The following is a 20,890-nucleotide window of genomic DNA, read 5'->3' as shown; positions in this document are numbered from 1 at the left end:
AGGGTCTCAGAAAGGCAGTGTCCATCATTAAGGACCCCCAGCACCCAGGGAATGCCCTTTTCTCATTGTTACCATCAGGTAGGTGGTACAGAAGCTTGAAGGCACACACTCAGCGATTTTCAGGAACAGCTTCTTCCCCTCTGCCACATGATTCCTAAATGGATATTGAACCCATGAACACTACCTCACTTTTTAAATATATATATATATTGTTTCTATTTATGCATGATTTTTAATCTATTCAATATACATATACTGTTATTTATTTTTTCTTCTTCTATGTTATGCATTGCATTGAACTGCTGCTGCTAAGTTAACAAATTTCATGACACATGCCAGTGGTAATAAACCTGATTCTGAACTCTCAATAACTTTCAATTTTCCTGGCCTTGACTGCCCCATTTTCACTATGGATGTCCGGTCCCTATATACTTCTATCCTCTATCAAGAAGGCCTTAGAATTCTGCGCTTCTTCCGCAACAAAATAAAAAACAGTTTCCCTCCACCACCACCCTCCTCTCTCTGGCAGAGCCGGTTCTCACCCTCAACAATTTCTTTGAATCCTCCCTTTTTCTCCAGACTCAAGCAATAGCTATGGGCACAGACATGGGAGATCTGCCTTTAAATTCATTCAATCCATTTCTGACACCTCCTTCCCCTTTCTCGATCTCCCTTGAACATTCGTCCCTTCCAACTAATCTCCCTCCTGGTACATACCTCTGTAAGTGACAGAAATGCTGCAACTGCCCATGTACCTCCTCCCTCACCCCCAAATAATCCTTCCAGGTGAGGCAATACAACAAAACAATCTGCTGGGATCATCTATTGCGTTCAGTGCTCCTAATGCATTTTCCTCTAAGTTGGTGAGTCCTGTCATAGATTGGGAGATGACTTTGGCTAGTACCTCTGCTCCACCTGCCAAAAGCATAATTTCCTGGTGGCCAAACATTTTGATTCCTATCCCCATTCCCACTCTGACATATCATTGCATGACCAACAATTGTGTCATGACGAGGCCACCCTCAAGCAACACCTCATATTCTGCCTGGGTAGCCTACAACCTAATGGCATGAACATCGATTTCCAGTTTAAAAAAATGTTTTCCTTCTCCCTGTCCTCTCTTTCTGTCCCCTACTCTGGCTTCGTTTCTCTTCTCTCCACCTACATCACCTCCCGCTGCGACCCTTCCCTTTCTCACATGATCCATTTCCTCTCCTATCAGATTCCTTCTGCAGCCTTTTACCTTACCTACCCATCTGGTTTCACCTATCACCTTTTAACTAGTCCTCCTTCCCCTCCCCACCACACCTTTTTATTCTGGTGTCTTCCCTATCCTGAAGAAGTTTCTCAGCCCAAAATGCTGACTGTTTCTTCCCCTCCATAGATGCTGCCTGCCCTGCGTGTTCCTCCAGCATTTTGTGTGTGTGTGTGTGTGTGTGTGTGTGTGTGTTGCTCTGAAAATGTAGATGGTTGGGATAGTGAGTTTGCAGATGATGTGAAGATTGGTGGTGTTGTGGATAGCATAGAAGACTGGCAGGGAATACAACGTGATACAGATCAGTTGCAGATAGGGTAGAGAAATGGCAGATGGAGTGTAACCCAGCAAAATGTGAGGTGTTTCACCTTGGTAGATCAAATGTAAACAGACAGCACACTGTTAAGAGCAAGACCCTTAATGGTATTCATAAGTAGACAGATCTTGGGAGTCTAAGTTCATAGTCCCCTGAAAGTGGTTGAACAGGTTGACAAGGTGGTTAAGAAGGCATATGGCATGCTTGCCCTTTTTAGTCGAGGCAATGAGTGCAAACATCAGGAAGTTATGTTGTAGGCTTATAAAACTCCCGACTTATAATACTCCAGGTGTAGTTAGGCCACATCTGGAGTATTACATACAGTTCTGGTCCCACCATTTTAGGAAGGTTGTTTGGGCTTTGGAGACATTGCCATCTCCTCCAAGGTGATTGCCATCATCATGAACCCCTTTGTGACAGAGATTTTCAAGCGCATTGGTGGCGGGGCTTCCAAACCAGACCATTACAAGAAGCAGTTCACTGTCACTTCCTGGGAGATCCAGACTGTTATGTGCCTGCTGCTGCTCGTGGAGCTTGCCAGGCAGACGGTGATTGAAGGGACAAGGCAGTGACCAAGTACATCAGCTCCAAGTGCATTTCCACAGGATGCTGACAAAACAAACTGAAACACCAATGGCTCTATTAAAAGTCACCTAAAGTTTCCAAGAAAGATTTGTCAATATTTCCACAATACTTTTCTGTAACTGCTTTAATATCTCTGTTTTAGGAGATAATATTTATCAGAATTATGTTAATGACAATTAGCTGTCCCCTTGCCTGCTGAAATTTTAGTGTTCCTGCATATTGCACTAACACGGAACTTCCCCTTCCCCGTTAGTTTGACTCCATCTTAAAACACTTATTTCCATTGACAAAGAATGAAATTGAACAGGATTTTTGTGAGCTTGCTGTTGTATATGTTCGAGAGATGAAGTAATGCCTCTCAATTACTCCACTATACTGTTTCCGAAGTGCTCTGAATCGAGAACAAATGAACTCTCATATTGTTGTTTCTGTGCTTTCACCACAGTTTGTGAAGATACCGTTCCATGATGCGATGTGATTTTACAAAGAATGACACCTTCCCAGAGACAGTCATGATAGAATTAATTCACATTCCGTGCGGACAGGAAATAACTAGCCATGTGGGCAGTCTATGCTCACATACATATTGCTAATTGTTTTTTTTAGGACAATAGTTTAATTTTACTTTTTCCTTGGCGGGCTTTTCAAATTTCAGGTCCTTCTGGATAGTGACAGTTATTTTCCGCGCTTCTCCCGCTGCCGTCTGATGATTGGAGAATTGGACAGCTCGCTGATTGGGTTTCTCCAAATCACCAATTGGAGAGCTTGCTGCACCACCAATCGTAAGTGTCCTTCCGCAATCCTCCCGAAAGCTATAAAGGGGCCGAATGCGGAACAGTTTTCTCATTCTCTGTTCAGGGTTGTGTGAAAATGAGTGGACGAGGAAAAGGTGGTAAGGCTAAGAGCAAGCCCAAGTCTCGCTCGTCCCGGGCCGGACTGCAGTTCCCGGTGGGCCGAGTTCATAGACTCCTGAGAAAGGGTAATTATGCTGAGCGGGTGGGTGCCGGAGCCCCGGTCTATCTGGCTGCTGTGCTCGAGTATCTGACGGCTGAAATTCTCGAGTTGGCCGGCAACGCGGCCCGAGACAACAAGAAGACGCGCATCATCCCCAGACACCTGCAGCTGGCCGTCCGCAACGACGAGGAGCTCAACAAGCTGCTGGGAGGAGTGACCATCGCTCAGGGCGGGGTGCTGCCCAATATCCAGGCCGTGCTTTTGCCCAAAAAGAGCGGCGGACCCGCCAACCCCAAGGGGAAATAAATAGGTGAATCGTCAGTTTAAAAAACCCAAAGGCTCTTTTCAGAGCCACCCATATTGTCTACGGAAAGGGCTGATAAAGACTGGGGTGCCTTCGGGTGTTTTCGATCTGCGCGTCACTCGTAGCGTATTAAACTCTGTCTAAAGCGCTTTTCCTCCACTGAAAGTTACAACATTTATCTGCACATAGAACGCTCTCTCTAAACCCGGTCTCCGTCCCAGTCCCCTCTTTTATCGAAAATTAACCTTTTTTTTTCTGCAGTTGCCTCCACTTCCTGAATGGCGCTTGATTGGCGGTAAATTGCCTAATCTTCTAGGGGATTTACTAATTCTCAGCGGAAATGCCCGATCAGAGAGAGTCCTTTTTCACCAATGAACAAGCAACAGGGGAAGCGCCAAGACTAACTGCCAGACCACTAAAATTGTGAAATTTCTAACGTCTCCAAGAGGAAAATAATTTTATAGAACAGTACGAAACTTTTTTTGTGAATAGTACCTCCTGATCCACTTATAATATAGACTGTGAATTACCTTTAATGCTCAAAGTAAAATTTATTATCAGAGTACATCCGTGTTACCACGTGCAACCCTGAACGTTTTCATGCGAGCAATGTACTGTTCAAGGTAAAATTACCAAAGTATGTACATTATATTCAATCATGAAATTGTTCTTGCAGAAACCCACGAAACAAACACAATCTAATTCGCAAAAAAAACGAGAGACCGATGAACAACCAATGTGCAAAAGAGGACAAATTGCGCAAAAAAATTAAAAAAAACAAACATAATTCATAGAACACGGCCTGCAGAATCGCCTTAAGCTAGTTCTCCGATATAAGAGTAACTGTGAATTCAATTTTCATTTTAATCACGGATCGGTACAAATACTGAATCATAGAACATGACAGGATTTTGGGAGGCTGCATGAACTTGGGTTGTTTTCTTTGGAGCGCTGGAGGTCGAGGGAGATCTGACAGAGGTTTTCAAGATTATGAGGTGCATAGATAGAGCAGACAGAGAGTATCTATTTCCAGGGTTGAAATGTCTCCTCCCAGAGGGCACACATTGTAGTTTCAAAGGTGATGTGAAAGGTAAGTTATTTACTCAGAGAGTTGGGGATGCCTGGCATGCACTGCCTGGTATTGTGGAAGAGACAAATACATCAGAGGCTTTTAAGAGACATTTGGACGGGCACATGAATGGAGAGATTAAATAGGTAGTAGGGATTAGTACTTGGGTGTTTTTAGATTTGCTTTTGAGCTGGTTTGGCATAACATTATGGGCTGAATGGCCTGTTCTTGTGCTGTACTCTTCTATGCTTTTATTCCAGTCACACACATACCTGCACATCCACAGAACTGTGCTGGTGGGACACACTTGACTTTTACAAAGTGACAAACAACTGTAAACAAAAATTACCTCAAAAATTGTCATGTGTTCTTTCCTCGTACAGCTCAGGGTATTTGAATATGAAACTGTAAGACCATAAGAGCAGAATTGGGCTATTTGGTCTATTGTGTCTGCTCTGCCGTTCAATCATGCCTGATCCTTTTCTCCCCTCCTTCGTGCTACTCCCTGCCTTTCTCCCCCATAAGCTTTGATGCCATTTCCAATTGAGAATCTATCAATCTCTGTCTTAAATACACCCAGTAAACTGGCCTCCACAGCTGCCTGTGGTAACAATTTCCACAGACTCACCTCTGGCTGAAGAAACTTCTCCGCATCTCTGTTTTAAATGGATGCCCCTCTATCCTGAGACAGTGCCCATTTGTTCTTGACACCCCCAGCACGGGAAACATCCTTTCCACATTTACTCTGTCTAGGCCTTTCAACATTCGAAACGTTTCAATGCGATCTACCTCAAATCCTAAATCCCAGTGAATACAGACCCAGAGCTAGCAAACATTGCTCGTATGATAACCCTTTCATTCCCAGAATCATTCTTGCGAATCTCCTCTTAACCCTCTCCAATAACAGCACATCTTTTCTTAGATGAGGAGCCCAAAACTGTTCACAATACTCAAGGTGAGGCCTCACAAGTGCCTTATAAAGCCTCAGCATCACATCCGTGCTCTTGTATTCTAGACCCCTTGAAATGGTTGCTAACATTGCATTTGCCTTCCTCACCACCGACTCAACCTGCAGTTAACCTTTAGGGTGTTCTACACAAGGACTCCGAGGTCCCTCTGCATCTCAAAGTTATGGGTTTTCTCCCTATTCAGAAAATAGTCTGCACATTTACTTCTACTACCAAAGTGCAAGACCATGCATTTTAAAATATTGTATTTCATTTGCCACTTTCTTGCCCGTTCTTTGAAGTTGTGGAGGGTGAGTGCCAGCTGACTGTCTTTTGATTGCTCTGTGTTGGAGAGGGGAGAGCCTGCCACACTGCCAGAGACTGTTGCCCAGGTTTCTGCGTTTTGGATATGGACTTTGACTATAGACTTTTTCTCAATCTTATAGATTTTTATATTTTGTGTTTTTTCGCCTGATCTTTTTCATTCTTTCATGTGGAGAGAGGGATTTGGGAGTTAATGTGTCTGTTCTGTTTTGTTAGTTTTTTTTGTGTGGGGAGGGGGATTTATGGGTTGATGTGCCTGTTCTGATTTTGTTCATTTTTTTTGTGTGGTGGGGAGGATTTGGGGGTTAATGACCGTGCTGCCTTGGTTTCATGGCTACCCAGAGAAGAAGAACATCAGAGCTGTATACTTCGATAACAAATGCATCTTTGAACATTTGTATCAACAGGAATCCTGCATGACCTGGATCAACACGTTGACGTCGTGTGGAGGTTTGTGTGCTTCAAGTACTCTCGACAAGATGCCAGATGAAGATCACTCCAACCCCAACTCCCAAACAGACAGGCTCACATCTGCTCCTCCCTGGCCTGACTTCAATTAGAAGTGTGAATGCCACATGAAACAACAATGGAAAGAAGTCAATGAAAACATGCCACACTACACTGTACAGAAAGAGTCAGCAATCCACTACAAGGATAAAGATCTTTACAACACCAAGTCTTTCAACACAAGGACACAGAGCTCTCCACATTGTGCTGTGAGCATACAGACCTGTATTAGGGACAAAAGTGTCGACCTCTCTTTGGGACCAGAGGGTGTGGACTGAAATATATAATTCCCATCCATATTTCCTGAAGAGAAAGGCACTGTGGTCAGAGATTTAATTTGTGACAATGATATTCTAGAGCACATTCACATAAAAAAAAGACCATAAGATACGAGAACATGATACATTGAATCTGCTCCTCCAATCAATCATAGCTGATTTACTATCAGTCCAACTCATTCAATGGTTCAATCGTTCCATTTAATATCGAGAATTTATACTGAAGTTCTTACTCTCTGCAGACATCCTTGAAGCAGACAGAATCCCCTTTGTCTCCTATCCTCCAAGGAATAAAGACCTCACCTGCCCATCTCTCCCTATAACTCAAGTCCTCTAGGTTGGTTTGCAGGTGCAGCAGGCTATCAAAAAGGCAAATGGAATGTTGGCCTTCCTTGCTAGAGGGATTGAACTTAAGAGCAGGAAGGTTATGCTGCAACTGTACAGGGTACTGGTGAGGCCGCACCTGGAGTACTGCGGGCAGTTCTGTTCTCCTTACTTGTAGAGGGATATACTGGCTTTGGAGGCGGTGCAGAGGAAGTTCACCACGTTGATTCCAGAGATCAGGGGATTAGACTATGAGGAGAGATTGAGTTGCCTGGGACTGTACTCGCTGGAATTCAGAAGAATGAGGGGAAGATCTTATAGAAACATATAAAATGATGAAAGGGATAGATAAGATAGAGGCAGGAAAGTTGTTTCCACTGATACATGAGACTAGAACTAGGGGACATGGCCTCAAGATTCGGGGGAGTAGATTTAGGATGGAGAAGAAGAGGAACTGCTTTTCCCAAAGGGTGGTGAATCTGTGAAATTTGCTGCCCAATGAAGCAGTGGAGGCTATGTCAGTTAATATATTTAAGACAACGTTGGATAGATTTTTGCATAGTAGGAGACTAAGAGTTATGGGGAAAAGGCAGGTAGGTGGAGATGAGTCCATAGCCAGATCAGCCATGTTCTTATTGAATGGCGGAGCATGCCTGATGGGCCAAATGGCCTACTCCAGCTCCTTTTCTTATGTTGTTATGTCCTGGTCCAAGGAACATTCTCTTAAATCTTCCTATGATACGGTGACTGCACAGAATAATCTTGGACACGAGATTCTGCCTATGCTGGAAATTCAGAGTAACACATTGAAAATGCTGGAGAAACTCAGTAGGTCAGGCAGCGTCTATGGAGAGAAATAAACAGCTGACTTTTTGCGTTGAAACCCTCCATCAGGGCTCATTATGAGAGAAAGAAGAGAGAAATTGCCTTTAAACTCACGAGAGAGCATAGGCTATCAACTTTTTCCTGTTGATGTTTCTGTAGCAGGCAATTTCTTTTTTATGAGGTCGAGTTGCTAGCTCGACGCTTAACCTAGCGCGGATGGAAAGCGTGCCGGGGAGCTGGCTCGGGAGCCTTCGCTCTGAACTCGACGCTTAACCTAGCGCGGATGGAAAGCGTGCCGGGGGAGCTGGCTCGGGTGCCTTCGCTCTGAACTCGACGCTTAACCTAGCGCGGATGGAAAGCGTGCCAGGGGAGCTGGCTCGGGAGCCTTCGCTCTGAACTCGACGCTTAACCTAGCGCGGATGGAAAGCGTGCCGGGGAGCTGGCTCGGGAGCCTTCGCTCTGAACTCGACGCTTAACCTAGCGCGGATGGAAAGCGTGCCAGGGGAGCTGGCTCGGGAGCCTTCGCTCTGAACTCGACGCTTAACCTAGCGCGGATGGAAAGCGTGCCAGGGGAGCTGGCTCGGGAGCCTTCGCTCTGAACTCGACGCTTAACCTAGCGCGGATGGAAAGCGTGCCAGGGGAGCTGGCTCGGGAGCCTTCGCTCTGAACTCGACGCTTAACCTAGCGCGGATGGAAAGCGTGCCGGGGGAGCTGGCTCGGGAGCCTTCGCTCTGAACTTGACGCTGATGCCACCATACCTCCAGCCGGCTAGGACTCATTATTAATCCTCATCAATACTCTTGGTGCACCCTCACCAGCACGGTGTACAACGGCAACAATCTCCCAACTCCTGTACTAGTATGTAGAAGTCCTAATGAGAGAACGTGCAATACTTTATCTACTATTAGGGAATGAGACAGGGCAAGTGACACAAGTTTGTGTAGGGGAACACTACATACCTAGTGATCATAATTCCATTAGTTTCAAAGTAAATATGGAAAAGGATAGGCTTGGCCCATGTGTTGAGATGATAAATTGGATAAAGACCAACTTTCATGGTACCAGAATTGATCTGGCAAGTGTGGACTGGGACAGGCTGTTGTCTGGCAAAGGTGTACTTGGTAAGTGAGAGAATTGGGAGGCCTTCAAAAATGAAATTTTGAAAGTACAAAACTTGCATGTGCCTATCAAGCCGAGGAGTGGTAGTGGGGACAAGCTCCCACTACCTAAAAGTGCTCCTCACGGCATGCGCCTCATATAGCCTCTGACAACCAAGTCCAACTCCTGGCCTTCTCGTGAGGCTTAGCCTCTAAGCCCGGCGGAACTGTTTCTACTGACAGGAGAAGGGGCGAAGGCGGGTCCTGGCACCTTAAAACCAGTGCTTCAGGTAGATGGAGCTCGTCAGCCTGGGAAGGCAGTCCAAATAAGAGAGGGAAAACTCTGATTACAAACCTCCGCTGCCTTGCGGCCATACACACTCATGGGAAAGGCTTTGGGAGTAAACCCTGAGGACAAATCCGGAGCCGGAGTCCCTAAGGCAGTCCGATGTTGCCTTCAACCTCATCCTGGCAACTCCTGTGACGACACCGGTGCCAAGCTGTATCGGCCCTTGCCCTTCCCTTGGACAACATCGGTGTCGTGGAGAGGGGAGACTTGCAGCATGGGCAACTGCCGGTCTTCTATACAACCTTGCCCAGGCCTGCGCCCTGGAGAGGACACTCCAGCGTCGCCTCACCGCGTCGGCACAACACGGAAAGCAGCAGTCACCGGTTATGAGCCTGTGCTCGATTGGCGTAGAGCAAGGCGCCAGGGGTTGCTTTCGACGGAGGGAGAGACCATCGTGTCTCACAGGACAGCTACCCCCCCGCCTCAAGCTGGGCAGCCCCCAGACAATTCGGTGCTGCCCCGTCACAGCCCGCCCGCTCCACTGGGTGCGTGGGGCTTAGGGATACAGGTAGCCCAAACTGCAGACTGTAAACGCTGCACCAAGCACAACTAGAAGACAAAGAAAGAAGCCAGCACTCAGACTAGGATGCTGGAATACACAGACCATGACAACTGGTTTATCAGATAACCTTCGGGAGATCAGCGACACACGCAAGACAGCAGTGATTAACAATGAACTGTCGAGACTCCAAGTGGACATTGCAACACTCCAAGGGATACGTCTCACAGAATCGGGAACCCACGTGAAAGAGACCATACCTTCTTCTGGCAGGGGAAGGGCTCAGACGAGACCAGGGAGCATGGTGTCGGCTTTGCCGTGAAGAACTCGCTGCTGAAGATGGTGAGCCTAGCGAGAAAGGGACAGAGCAGATTTTCTCACTTTGACTCCACACATCCGACGGGCCTGTCAACCTTGTCAGCGTCTATGCCCCAACCCTCTACTCTACACAAGACACAAAGAACAAGTTCTACGACCAGCTCTCAATGATGATACAGGAGATCCCAAGTCAGGAACAGTTGCTGCTACTTCAACGCCAGAGTGGGCGCCGACCACGACTCCTGGCCAAGCTGCCTGGGGGGGTATGGGATTGGCAGCATGAATGACAACGGGCAACGACTGCTCGAGCTTTGTCTGCTCCACGAATTGTGTGTCACCAACACCTACTTCCAGACCAAAGCTCAGCAGAAAGTGTCTTGGCAGCATCCCTGTTCCAAACACTGGCACCAACTAGACCTGATAATCACAAGACGCCGTCACCTGAGACACGTGCTCATGACTCGCTCCTTTCAGAGTGCGGACTGCAACACGGATCACTCTCTGGTTTGCTGCAAGTTCAGATTTCGGCCGAAGAAGATGCAGTGCGCCAAGCAGCACATCGATGCCGGTGAGACACAACACCCAGACAAAGCTGCAGAGTTCATCAAGTCACTGGAGGATGCTCTCCTTGCAGAGCCACCAGAAGGAGATGCTCAGCAGAGATGGGACTCTCTCAGGGACACTATGCACAGCACTGCACTCAAGGCCTTCGGGAAGAAACGGGGCAAGACACAGGACTGGTTTGAAGTGAGCTCAAGTAAGCTCACCGCTGTCATCGAGGTGAAGTGTGTTGCACTACTAGAACACAAACGGCACCCCACCCAGGCAACACTACAATCGCTAAGGACAGCAAGAAGCAAGGCCCAGGAAACAGCCAGACGCTGTGCAAATGACGACTGGCTACAACTATGCAAATGCATTCAGTCATCATTTGACACAGGCAACATCCGTGGAGTGTACGAGGGGATCAAGAAAGCCATCGGGCCAGCCCAGAGCAAGACAGCACCATTGAAAACCATAACAGGCGAGACCATCAATGACAAAGGCAAGCAGATGGAGAGATGGGTGGAGCATTACTCTGAACTCTTCTCCAGAGAAAACAGCCTCTCGGACAGCGCGCTAGACGCCATAGAATGCCTGCCTGTCATGGAGGAACTTGATGCATTGCCGACTGCCGAAGAGCTGAGTAAAGCCATCGACAGCCTGCCCATTGGGAAGGCACCAGGATTGGATGGCATTTCACCAGAGGCCATCAAATGTGCAAAGGGCGTCCTGCTAAACCACCTGCATGAACTTCTGTGCCAGTGCTGGATAGAGGGAGCAGTGCCGCAAGACATGAGAGACTGCAACATTGTCACCCTATATAAGAACAAATGGGACGGAAGTGACTGTAACAGCTACAGGGGATTCTCCTTGCTGAGCATTGTTGGGAAGGTCTTCACCCGTGTGGTCCTCAACAGACTGCAGAAAATAGCCGAAAGGGTATATGCCGAGTCTCAGTGTGGTTTCAGGTCAGAACGCTCCACAATCGACATGATCTTCTCCCTTCGACAGCTACAAGAGAAATGCAGAGAGCAAAGACAACCACTCTACATCGCTTTCATTGACCTCACGAAGGCCTTTGACCTTGTGAGCAGAGACAGCCCGTTCAAAATCCTCGGCAGGATTGGTTGTCCCCCTGAGGCTCCTCAGGATAGTTCGGTCATTCCACACAGACATGAAGGGTGTCGTTCAGTTTGACGGCTCTTCTTCGGAGGCCTTCAACATCCGCAGCGGTGTGAGGCAGGGCTGTGTGCTTGCCCCCACCCTGTTTGGCATCTTCTTCGCAGTCATGCTGAAGCACGTCTTTGGAACGTCAACTGATGGTGTCTACCTCCACACCAGACTGGACGGGAGGCTGCTCAGTCTGTGCCGGCTGAGGGCAAAAACCAAGGTTTGTGAAGTACTCATCAGGGACATGTTGTTTGCAGATGACGTGGCACTGGCAACACACTCTGAAGAGCAACTGCAACGCCTCATGGACAGCTTCTCAAGAGCCTGCCAGGACTTCAGCTTGACCATCAGCCTGAAGAAAACCAACGTGTTGGGCCAAGGTATTGAGCACCCCCCGCCATTACCATCAACAACTACGAGCTGGAGATAGTTCACTAGTTTACATACCTTGGCTCCACCATCATGGACAGCCTCTCCCTAGACACCGAGATCAACAGACGGATTGGACGAGCAGCCTCAATATTCGCCAGGCTGACAAAGAGAGTCTGGGGGAACAGAAAGCTGACGACGCACACCAAAGTTGCAGTCTACAGGGCCTGCGACCTCAGCACACTACTTTACGGCAGCGAGACCTGGAGCCTCTACTACAGACAAGAGCAGCGTCTCAATGCCTTCCACCTTTGCAGCCGGAGACACTGCCTGGATATCAAGTGGACTGACCGAGTCACCAGCAATGAGGTCCGGGCCCGCACCCAGATACCCAGCCTCTTCACCCTGCTCCAACAACGCCGTCTCCGCTGGCTGGGCCACGTACACCGCATGTCAGACGGGAGGATCCCGGAAGACCTACTGTACGGGGAACTGGCCTCCGGCAAGGGAGCACAAGGGGGGCCCCATCTTTGTTTCAAAGACGTTTGCAAGAGAGGCATGAAGTCACTGAAAATGAACGTCGAGAGGTGGGAGGACATCGCAAGCGATCGCTCTCACTGGAGGCTGGAAGTACGCAGAGGTCTAAAAAGAGAAGAGAAGCTCAGGCTTGCTACTGAAGAAAAGTGCACTCATCAGGAAAACAGCTCCAAGACAACACTGGAGGACAGTGCCTTCAAGTGCAGTCGCTGCAGCCGAGACAGTCACTCCCGTGTGGGCCTCTACAGCCACAACAGACGCTGCTCTAACACAGACTGAAGCAAGACTTTCCAGGCGCAGATCCATGGTCTCGCGAGACTAATGGATGCCACCACCAGAGGCCCTAGTTCAGAAAAAAAGGGGTGCATAGCAGAATAGGCAGGTAAGGAAAAATGAGGTGCTTATGGAATATAAGACATGCATGAGAACACAGGAAAGAAATCAGGAAGGCTAAAAGAATGCATGAGGTTGTCCTAGCAGACAAGCTGTAGGAGAATCCGAAGGGATTCTACAGATATGTTAAGAACAAAAGGATTGCAAGGGATAAAACTGGTCCTGTGGAAGATCAGAATGGTAATCCATATGTGGAGCCAGAGAGCTGGGGGAAATCTTAAATGATTGTTTTGCATTTGTATTTATTCAGGAGATGGACACAGAGTCTACAGAAGTGAGGCAATACAGATTATCCTATCATGGCCCCTATACAGATTACAGAGGAAGATGTAGAAACATAGAAAACACAGAAAACCTACAGCACAATACAGGCCCTTCGGCCCACAATGCTGTGCCGAACACGTATTTACTTTAGAAATTACCTATTACCTTAACCCCCTATTTTTCTAAGCTCTATGTACCCATCCAGGAGTCTCTTTAAAGACCCTATCGTATCTGCCTCCATCACCGTTGCCGGCAGCCCATTCCGCACACTCACCACTCGCTGAGTAAAAAACTTATCCCTGACATCTCCTCTGTACCTACTTCCAAACACCTTAAAACTGTCCCCTCTTGTGTTAGCCATTTCAGCCCTGGGGAAAAGCCTCTGACTATCCACATGATCAATCCCTCTCATCATCGTACACAACTCTATCAGGTCACCTCTCTTCCTCTGTCGCTCCAAGGAGAAAAGACCGAGTTCACTCAGCCTATTATCAAAAGGCATGCTCCCCAATCCAGGCAACATCCTTGTAGATCTCCTCTGCACCCTTTCTATGGTTTCCAATCCTTCCTGCAGTGAGGTGCCCAGAACTGAACGCAATACACCAAGTGGGGTCTGACCAGGGTCCCATATAGCTGAATCATTAACACTTGATTCTTAAACTCAATCCCACAATTGATGAAGGCCAATACACCGCATGCTTTCTGAAACCACAGAGTCAACCTGCGCAGCAGCTTTGAGTGTCCTATGGACTCGGACCCCAAGATCTCTCTGATCCTCCACACTGCCAAGAGTCATTGATACTATATTCTGCCATCATATTTGACCTACCAAAATGAACCACCTCACACTTCTGGTTTGAACTCCATCTGCCACTTCTCAGCCCAGTTTTGCATCCTATCAATTTTCCGCTGTAACCTCTGACAGCCCTCCACACTATCCACAACACCCCCAACCTTTGTGTCATCAGCAAATTTACTAACCAATCCCTCCACTTTCTCATTCAGGTCATTTATAAAAATCATGAAGAGAAGGGGTCCCAGAGCAGATCCCTCAGGCACACCACTGGTCACCGACCTCCATGCAGAATATGACCTGTCTACAACCACACTTTGCCTGCTGTGAGCACACCAGCTCTGTATCAACAAAGCAATGTCCCCTTGGATTCCATACCTCTTTACTTTCTCAATAAGCCTGGCATGGGGTACCTTATCAAATGCCTTGCTGAAATCCACATACACTGCATCTACTGCTATAACTTCATCAATGTGTTTAGTCACATCCTCAAAAAATTCAATCAGGCTCTTAAGGCACGACCTGCCTTTGACAAAGCCATGCTAACTATTCCTAATCATATTATGCCTCTCCAAATGTTCATAAATCCTGCCTCTCAGGATCTTTTCCATCAACTTACCAACCACTGAAGAAAGACCCATTGGTCTATAATTTCCTGGGCTATCTCTACTCCCTTTCATGAATAAGTGAACAACATCTCCAACCCTCCAATCCTCCGGAACCTCTCCCATCCCCATTGATGATGCAAAGATTATTGCCAAAGGCTCAGCAATCTCCTCCCTCGCCTCCCACAGTAGCCTGGGGTACATCTCATCCAGTCCCAGAGACTTATCCAACGATGCTTTCCAGCACATCCTCTTTCTTAATGTCAAGCTTTTCAATCTGCTGTAAGTCATCCCTACAATTGCCAAGATTCTTTTCTGTAGTGAATACTGAAGCAAAGTATTCATTAAGTACATGCATTACTAAATGACAATAAAAGAGGACTGCGTGTCCTCATGATCTAAAAAAAAATCTAAAAAAAAAGTACCTCTGCTATCTCCTCCGGTTCCATACACAATTTTCTACTGTCACACTTGCTTGGTCCTATTCTCTCATGTCTTATCCTCTTCCTCTTCACATACTTGTGGAATGCCTTGGGGTTTTCCGTAATCCTGCTCGCCAAGGCCTTCTCATGGTCCCTTCTGGCTCTCCTAATTTCATTCTTAAACTCCTTCCTGCTAGCCTTATAATCTTCTAGATCTCTATCATTACCTAGTTTTTTTGAACCTTTTGTAAGCTTTTCTTTTCTTCTTGGCTACATTTTCAACAGTCTTTGTACACCACGGTTCCTCTATCCTACCATCCTTTCCGTCTCATTAAAATGTACTTATACAGACCACGCAATTATCCTTTGAACATTTGCCACATTTCTGCTGTACATTTCCCTGAGAACATCTGTTCCCAATTTATGCTTCCAAATTCCTGCCTGATAGCTTCATATTTCCCCTTACTCCAAATAAACACTTTCTTAACTCGTCTGTTCCTATCCCTCTCCAATGCTACGGTAAATTGTGATCACTGTCTCCAAAATGCTCTCCCGCTGACAGACCTGACACCTGACCAGATTCATTTCCCAATACCAGATCAAGTACAACCTCTCCTCTTGTAGGCTTATCTACATATTGTGTCAGGAAACCTTCCTGAACACACCTGACAACCCCTCACTCTAGGGAGAAGCCAATCAATATTTGGGAAATTAAAATCTCCCACCACAACAACCCTGTTATTATTACAACTTTCCAGAATCCGTCTCCCTATCTGCTCCTCGATGTCCCTGTTGCTATCGGGTGGTCTATAAAAGCACCCAGTAGAGTTATTGACCCCTTCCTGTTTCTAACTTCCACCCACAGAGACTCAGTAGACAATAACTCCATAACTTCCCCTTTTTCTGCAGCCGTGACACTATTTCTGATCAGCAGTGCCACGCCCCCACCTCTTTTGCCTCCCTCCCTGTGCTTTCTGAAACATGTAAGTACAGTACCCATTCCTGCCCCTGAGCCATCCAAGTCTCTGTAATGGCCACAACATCATAGCTCCAAGTACTGATCCATGCTCTAAGCTCATCTGCTTTGTTCATGATACTTCTTGCATTAAAGTAGACACATCTCAAACCATCGGTCTGAGCACATCCCTTCTCTATCACCTGCCTATCCTCCCTCTCACACTATCTCCTAGCTTTCTCTATTTGTGGGCCAACAGCTATCCTCTGTCCTTCAGTTCGGTTCCCACCCCCCCTGCAATTCTAATTTAAACTCTCCCCGATAGCCTTAGCAAACCTCCCTTCTTTTTGTACAGGTTACGTCTGCCCCAAAAGAGGTCCTAATGATCCAGAAATCTGAATCCCTGCCTCATGCTACAATCCCTCAGCCATGCATTTGTCCTCCACCTCACTCTATTCCTATACTCACTGTCGCGTGGTACAGGCAGTAACCCTGAGATTACTACTTTTGAGATCCTGCTTCTCAACATCCTTCCAAACTCCCTGTAGTCTGTTTCCAGGACCTCTTCCCTTTTCCTATCTATGTCGTTGGTACCAATATGTACCATGACCTCTGGCTGTTCACCTTCCCAGGATATCATGGACGTGATCAGAAATATCCCGGACCCTAGTACCTGGGAGGTAAACTACCATCCCAGTTCCTTCCTGCGTCCACAGAATCACCTGTCTGATCCCCTAACTATAGAGTCTCCCATCACTGCTGCCTTCCTCTTCCTTTCCTTACCCTTCTGAGCCACAGGGCCAGACTCTGTGCCAGAGGTGCGGCCACTGTTGCTTCCCTCAGGTAGGCTGTCCCCCACCAACAGTACTCAAACAGGAGTACTTATTGTTAAGAGCGACAGCCACAGGGGTACTCTCTAGCATCTGACTCTTGTCCTTCCCTCTCCTGACTGTTACCCACTTATCTGTCTCCCGAGGCCCTGGTGTGACTACTTGCTTATAGCTCCTCTCTATTACCTCCTCACTTTCCCTGAACAGCCGAAGGTTATCGAGCTGCATCTCCAGTTCCCTAACCTGGTCCCTAAGGAGCTGCAGCTCGACACACCTGGCACAGATGTGGCCTTCTGGGGGGGCTGGGAGTCTCCCACACTTTCCACACCTGACACCTAGCACAGAACACCAGCCTCAGAGACATACTTCCTGTTTCTATTCTGCACAAGTAGCTTACCTCACCTTGACCCATTATCGCCGAAGTCCCATTGAGCCAAAGCCCTCCTACTCTGTCTACCTTTAATAAAGCTGTCTCCTTTTATACTCTTCCTGCTAATCTAACTCACTGACGTCCATGCACCTGTGCAGTTGTTCCTCGATGTGTTTGTTAAGGCAAATTAATATGGATAAATCCCCAGGACCTGACAAGGAATCAGGGTGGATCCTGTGGGAAGAAAGTTCAGAATTGCTGGGTCCCTAGAAAATACACTTAAATCATCCTTAGTGACAGATGAGGTGTCAGACGATTGGAGGATAGCCAATGTTGTTCCGATGTTTAAGAAAGGTTCTAAAAATGATCCAGTAAATTGTAGGCTGGCGAGTCTGACATCAATAGTGAGATAGTTATTGAAAGGCATTCTAAGGGACTAGGTATAAGTATTTGGGCAGACATGGACTGTTTAAGGATAATCAGCATGGCTTTGTGCATTGTAGTCATGTCTAACCAAACTTATAGAGTTTTTCGAGGGAGTTACCAAGAAGGTTGGTGATGGCAAGCCAGTAGATGTTGCCTACATGGTCCTTGGCAAGGCATTTGACAAGAACCTGCATGGGAGGTTGGTCAAGAAGGCTCAGTCACTCAGCATTCAAAATGAAGTACTGAATTAGATTAGACATTAACTTTGTGTGAGAAGCCAGAGAGTGGCATTAGATGGTTGCCTCTCTGACTGGAGGCCTATGTAGTGCTGCAGGGATCAGTGCTGGGTGCATTGTCGTTTGTCATCTACATAAATGATCTGGATCATAATGTGGTTAATTAGATCATCAAATGTGCGCATGACACCAAGATTGGGGAGGTAGTGGACAGTGAAGAATGGTATCATGGCTTGCAGCAGGATCTAACCAGGTGGAAAAATGGGCTAAAAATAGCAGATGGAATTAATGCAGACAAGTGTGAGGTGTTACACTTTGATAGGACTAACCAGAATAGGTCTTACACAGTGAATGGTAGGGCAGTAGACCAAAAGGATCTGAGAATATAGGTCCATAATTCATTGCAAGTGGTGTCACATGTAGATAGGGTTGTAAAGAAAGCTTTAGGCACATTGGCATTCATAAATCAAAGTACTGAGTACAGGAGATGGGATGTTATGTTGAAGTTGTATAAAATGTTGGTGAGGCCTAATTGAAATATTGTGTGTATTAGAGTGAATTTTTTTGGGTAGATGATTCACTTACACTTAAATGACTTTGGCCACCAGACTTCTATTTGACAAAGTACTGTGGATTGAGTTCACAACAATGTGTGAAAACCAAATGCTTCTGGCGCCGTAGTTTAACCAGATGCTGTAGTTTTGAAGATAGTATTATCTATACTTTATAAATATTAATTGTCTTCTATGTTAACACGTAAAATGCCAAATAAATGTATTGTGGATTTAACTAAAGGCTGTGGATACCAACCCAGACATGTTGGCGTTGGAAGGAAAGGATGAAGTCAGAAGGTGTGATGTCTTGTATGTAGCTTCAAAAGGAAGCATTGTCTATGCATTGTCTATCACTTTAAGTAGCGATTGTCTTCTGTGTTTAGCATATAAATATCGAGCCCAAATTGGGCTAGCTGACCTTTCTACCGAAAGCGTCTCTGTCAGTATGATGCCTGCTGTACCTTGCTGTGTCGAATAAAGAAGCTGCTTTGTATCTACCAGTGACTCTGTCTCTCCAATGATTTCATCCACGCTACAACAATGTGCAGTTTTGGTCACCTGCCTACAGAACAGATGTAATTATGGTTGTAAGAGCAAAGAGAAAATTTACAAGGATGTCACTGGGTCTGGAGGACCTGAGTTACAAGGAAATATTAAATAAGTTAGGACTTTATTCATTGAACTGTAGAAGTTTGAGAGGAGATTTGATAGAGGTATACAAAATTATAAGGGATATAGGCAGGGTAAATGCAAGCAGGCTTTTTCCACTGAGGTTAGATGGGACTACAACCAGAGGTCATCGGTAAGGGTAAAAGGTAAAAAGCTTAAGGGGAACATGAGGTTCTGAGAGAGTGGAATGAGCTGCCTACACAAGTGGTGCATGTGAGCTCGATTTCAACATCTAAGAGAAATTTGGATAGGTAAATGGATATAGGGGTATGGAGGGCTATGGTGACAGTGCAGGTCGATGGGAGTAGGCAGTTTAAATGGTTCAACATGGACTAGATAGGCCAAAGGGCCTGTATCTGTGCTGTACTTTTCTATGACTCTATGACTCAACACGTCGATTTATTAAGACCAAATGCCAAAAGCTATGTTTAAGACCCGATCTAACTGTGACTCCACTTTCAAAAAATTCTAGATTTGTATTCTCAGATCCCTCTGTTCTAGCGTACTCCTAGTGCCTGACTGCTCACCATGAAGACCTACCCTGGTTGGTCCTCCCAAAATGTAACACCTCACACTTGTCTGCATTAAATTCAATCTGCCATTTTTCTGCCCATTTGTCTAGTTGCTCCAGATCCCACTGCAGGCTTTGGTAGTCTGCCTTTCCGTCCACTACATCCCCAATCTTGGTGTCATCTGCAAATTTGCTGATTCAGTTCACCATATCACCTTTCAAATCACTGATATTGATGACAAACAGCAATGGACCCAGCCTCGCTGTGAGTCACAGGCGTCCAGTCAGAGAGGTGACTATCTGCTACGAATTTACTACCTCATCTTGAATATCAAATGACCGAAACTTCTTCACAACACTCCCATGCTGAGCATTGTCAAAGGCTTTGCTAAAGTTCATGTAAACAACATTCACTGCCTTGCTTTCCTGGTAATTTCCTTGAAAAAGTCTGTAAGATTAGTTAGGATCTACCACAAAGCCATTTTGACTCTCCCTAATCAGTCCCTGTACATTTCAATACTGTACATAATAAGGAAAAACTATAAATTAGGGTCAACCCTAAATTAAGTCAGTAGTGCATATCTTGCACAACCACTCCCGGTCTCTGAACCCACTCTATGCGATCAGGAGAGCTTACCAATCCTTCTACTTTCTGAGAAGGCTGAACAGAGCTGGACTATGCATAACAATAGACAATACTCATGCCTTTTTGCAGATGTGCAGTAGAGACCATCCTAACAAGCTGCATCGTTGTATGGTATGGAAACTGCACTGTGGCAGACACGAAGGCTATAAAATGGGTAGTCAAAACAGCCCAACACATCACTGGCACCAGACCACCTGCCATCAATGACATTTTTCTCTGCCGATGTCAATCAGTGCAAGAGTTAGTTTGCTGGTGACACAGCTGAAGTTTTTTTAGATTATGAGAACACTCAGTCCTCTTTTATTGACATTTAGAAATGCATACATGCATTAAGAAATGATACAATGTTCCTCCAGAGTGATATCACAGAAAACAGGACAAACCAAAGACTAACACTGACAGAACCACATAATTATAACATATAGTTACAGCAGTGCCAAACAATACCATAATTTGATAAAGAACAGACCATGGGCATGGTAAAAAAAAAGTCTCAAGTCCCGATCGACTCCCGAGTCCCCGATAGCAGGCGTCAAAAGGAAGAAACTTCCTGCCATAAACCTCCAAGGCACCGACAACTGCCGATGCCTTGGAAGCAGCCGACCACAGCCGACACCAAGTCCGTCCATCCGAAAACTTCGAGCCT

At 46.3% G+C, this 20,890-nt stretch overlaps 1 protein-coding gene across 1 annotated transcript; it reads left to right on the top strand.

The window, feature by feature from the left end:
- The first annotated feature begins 3,022 nt into the window (after positions 1-3,022).
- On the top strand, positions 3,023-6,539 carry LOC140204979 (histone H2A). The gene is made up of 2 exons (XM_072272021.1): positions 3,023-3,420; positions 6,162-6,539. Exon 1 carries the CDS (start codon positions 3,027-3,029, stop codon positions 3,414-3,416), a length of 390 nt encoding a protein of 129 aa, XP_072128122.1. The 5' UTR covers positions 3,023-3,026; the 3' UTR covers positions 3,417-3,420; positions 6,162-6,539.
- Positions 6,540-20,890: the final 14,351 nt, after the last annotated feature.

This window comes from Mobula birostris, chromosome 11 (assembly GCF_030028105.1).
Source record: "Mobula birostris isolate sMobBir1 chromosome 11, sMobBir1.hap1, whole genome shotgun sequence".
Taxonomy (NCBI): Eukaryota; Metazoa; Chordata; class Chondrichthyes; order Myliobatiformes; family Myliobatidae; genus Mobula; species Mobula birostris.
Note: the sequence above shows the minus strand (reverse complement) of the source record. Positions and strands in the feature narration are given on the sequence as shown.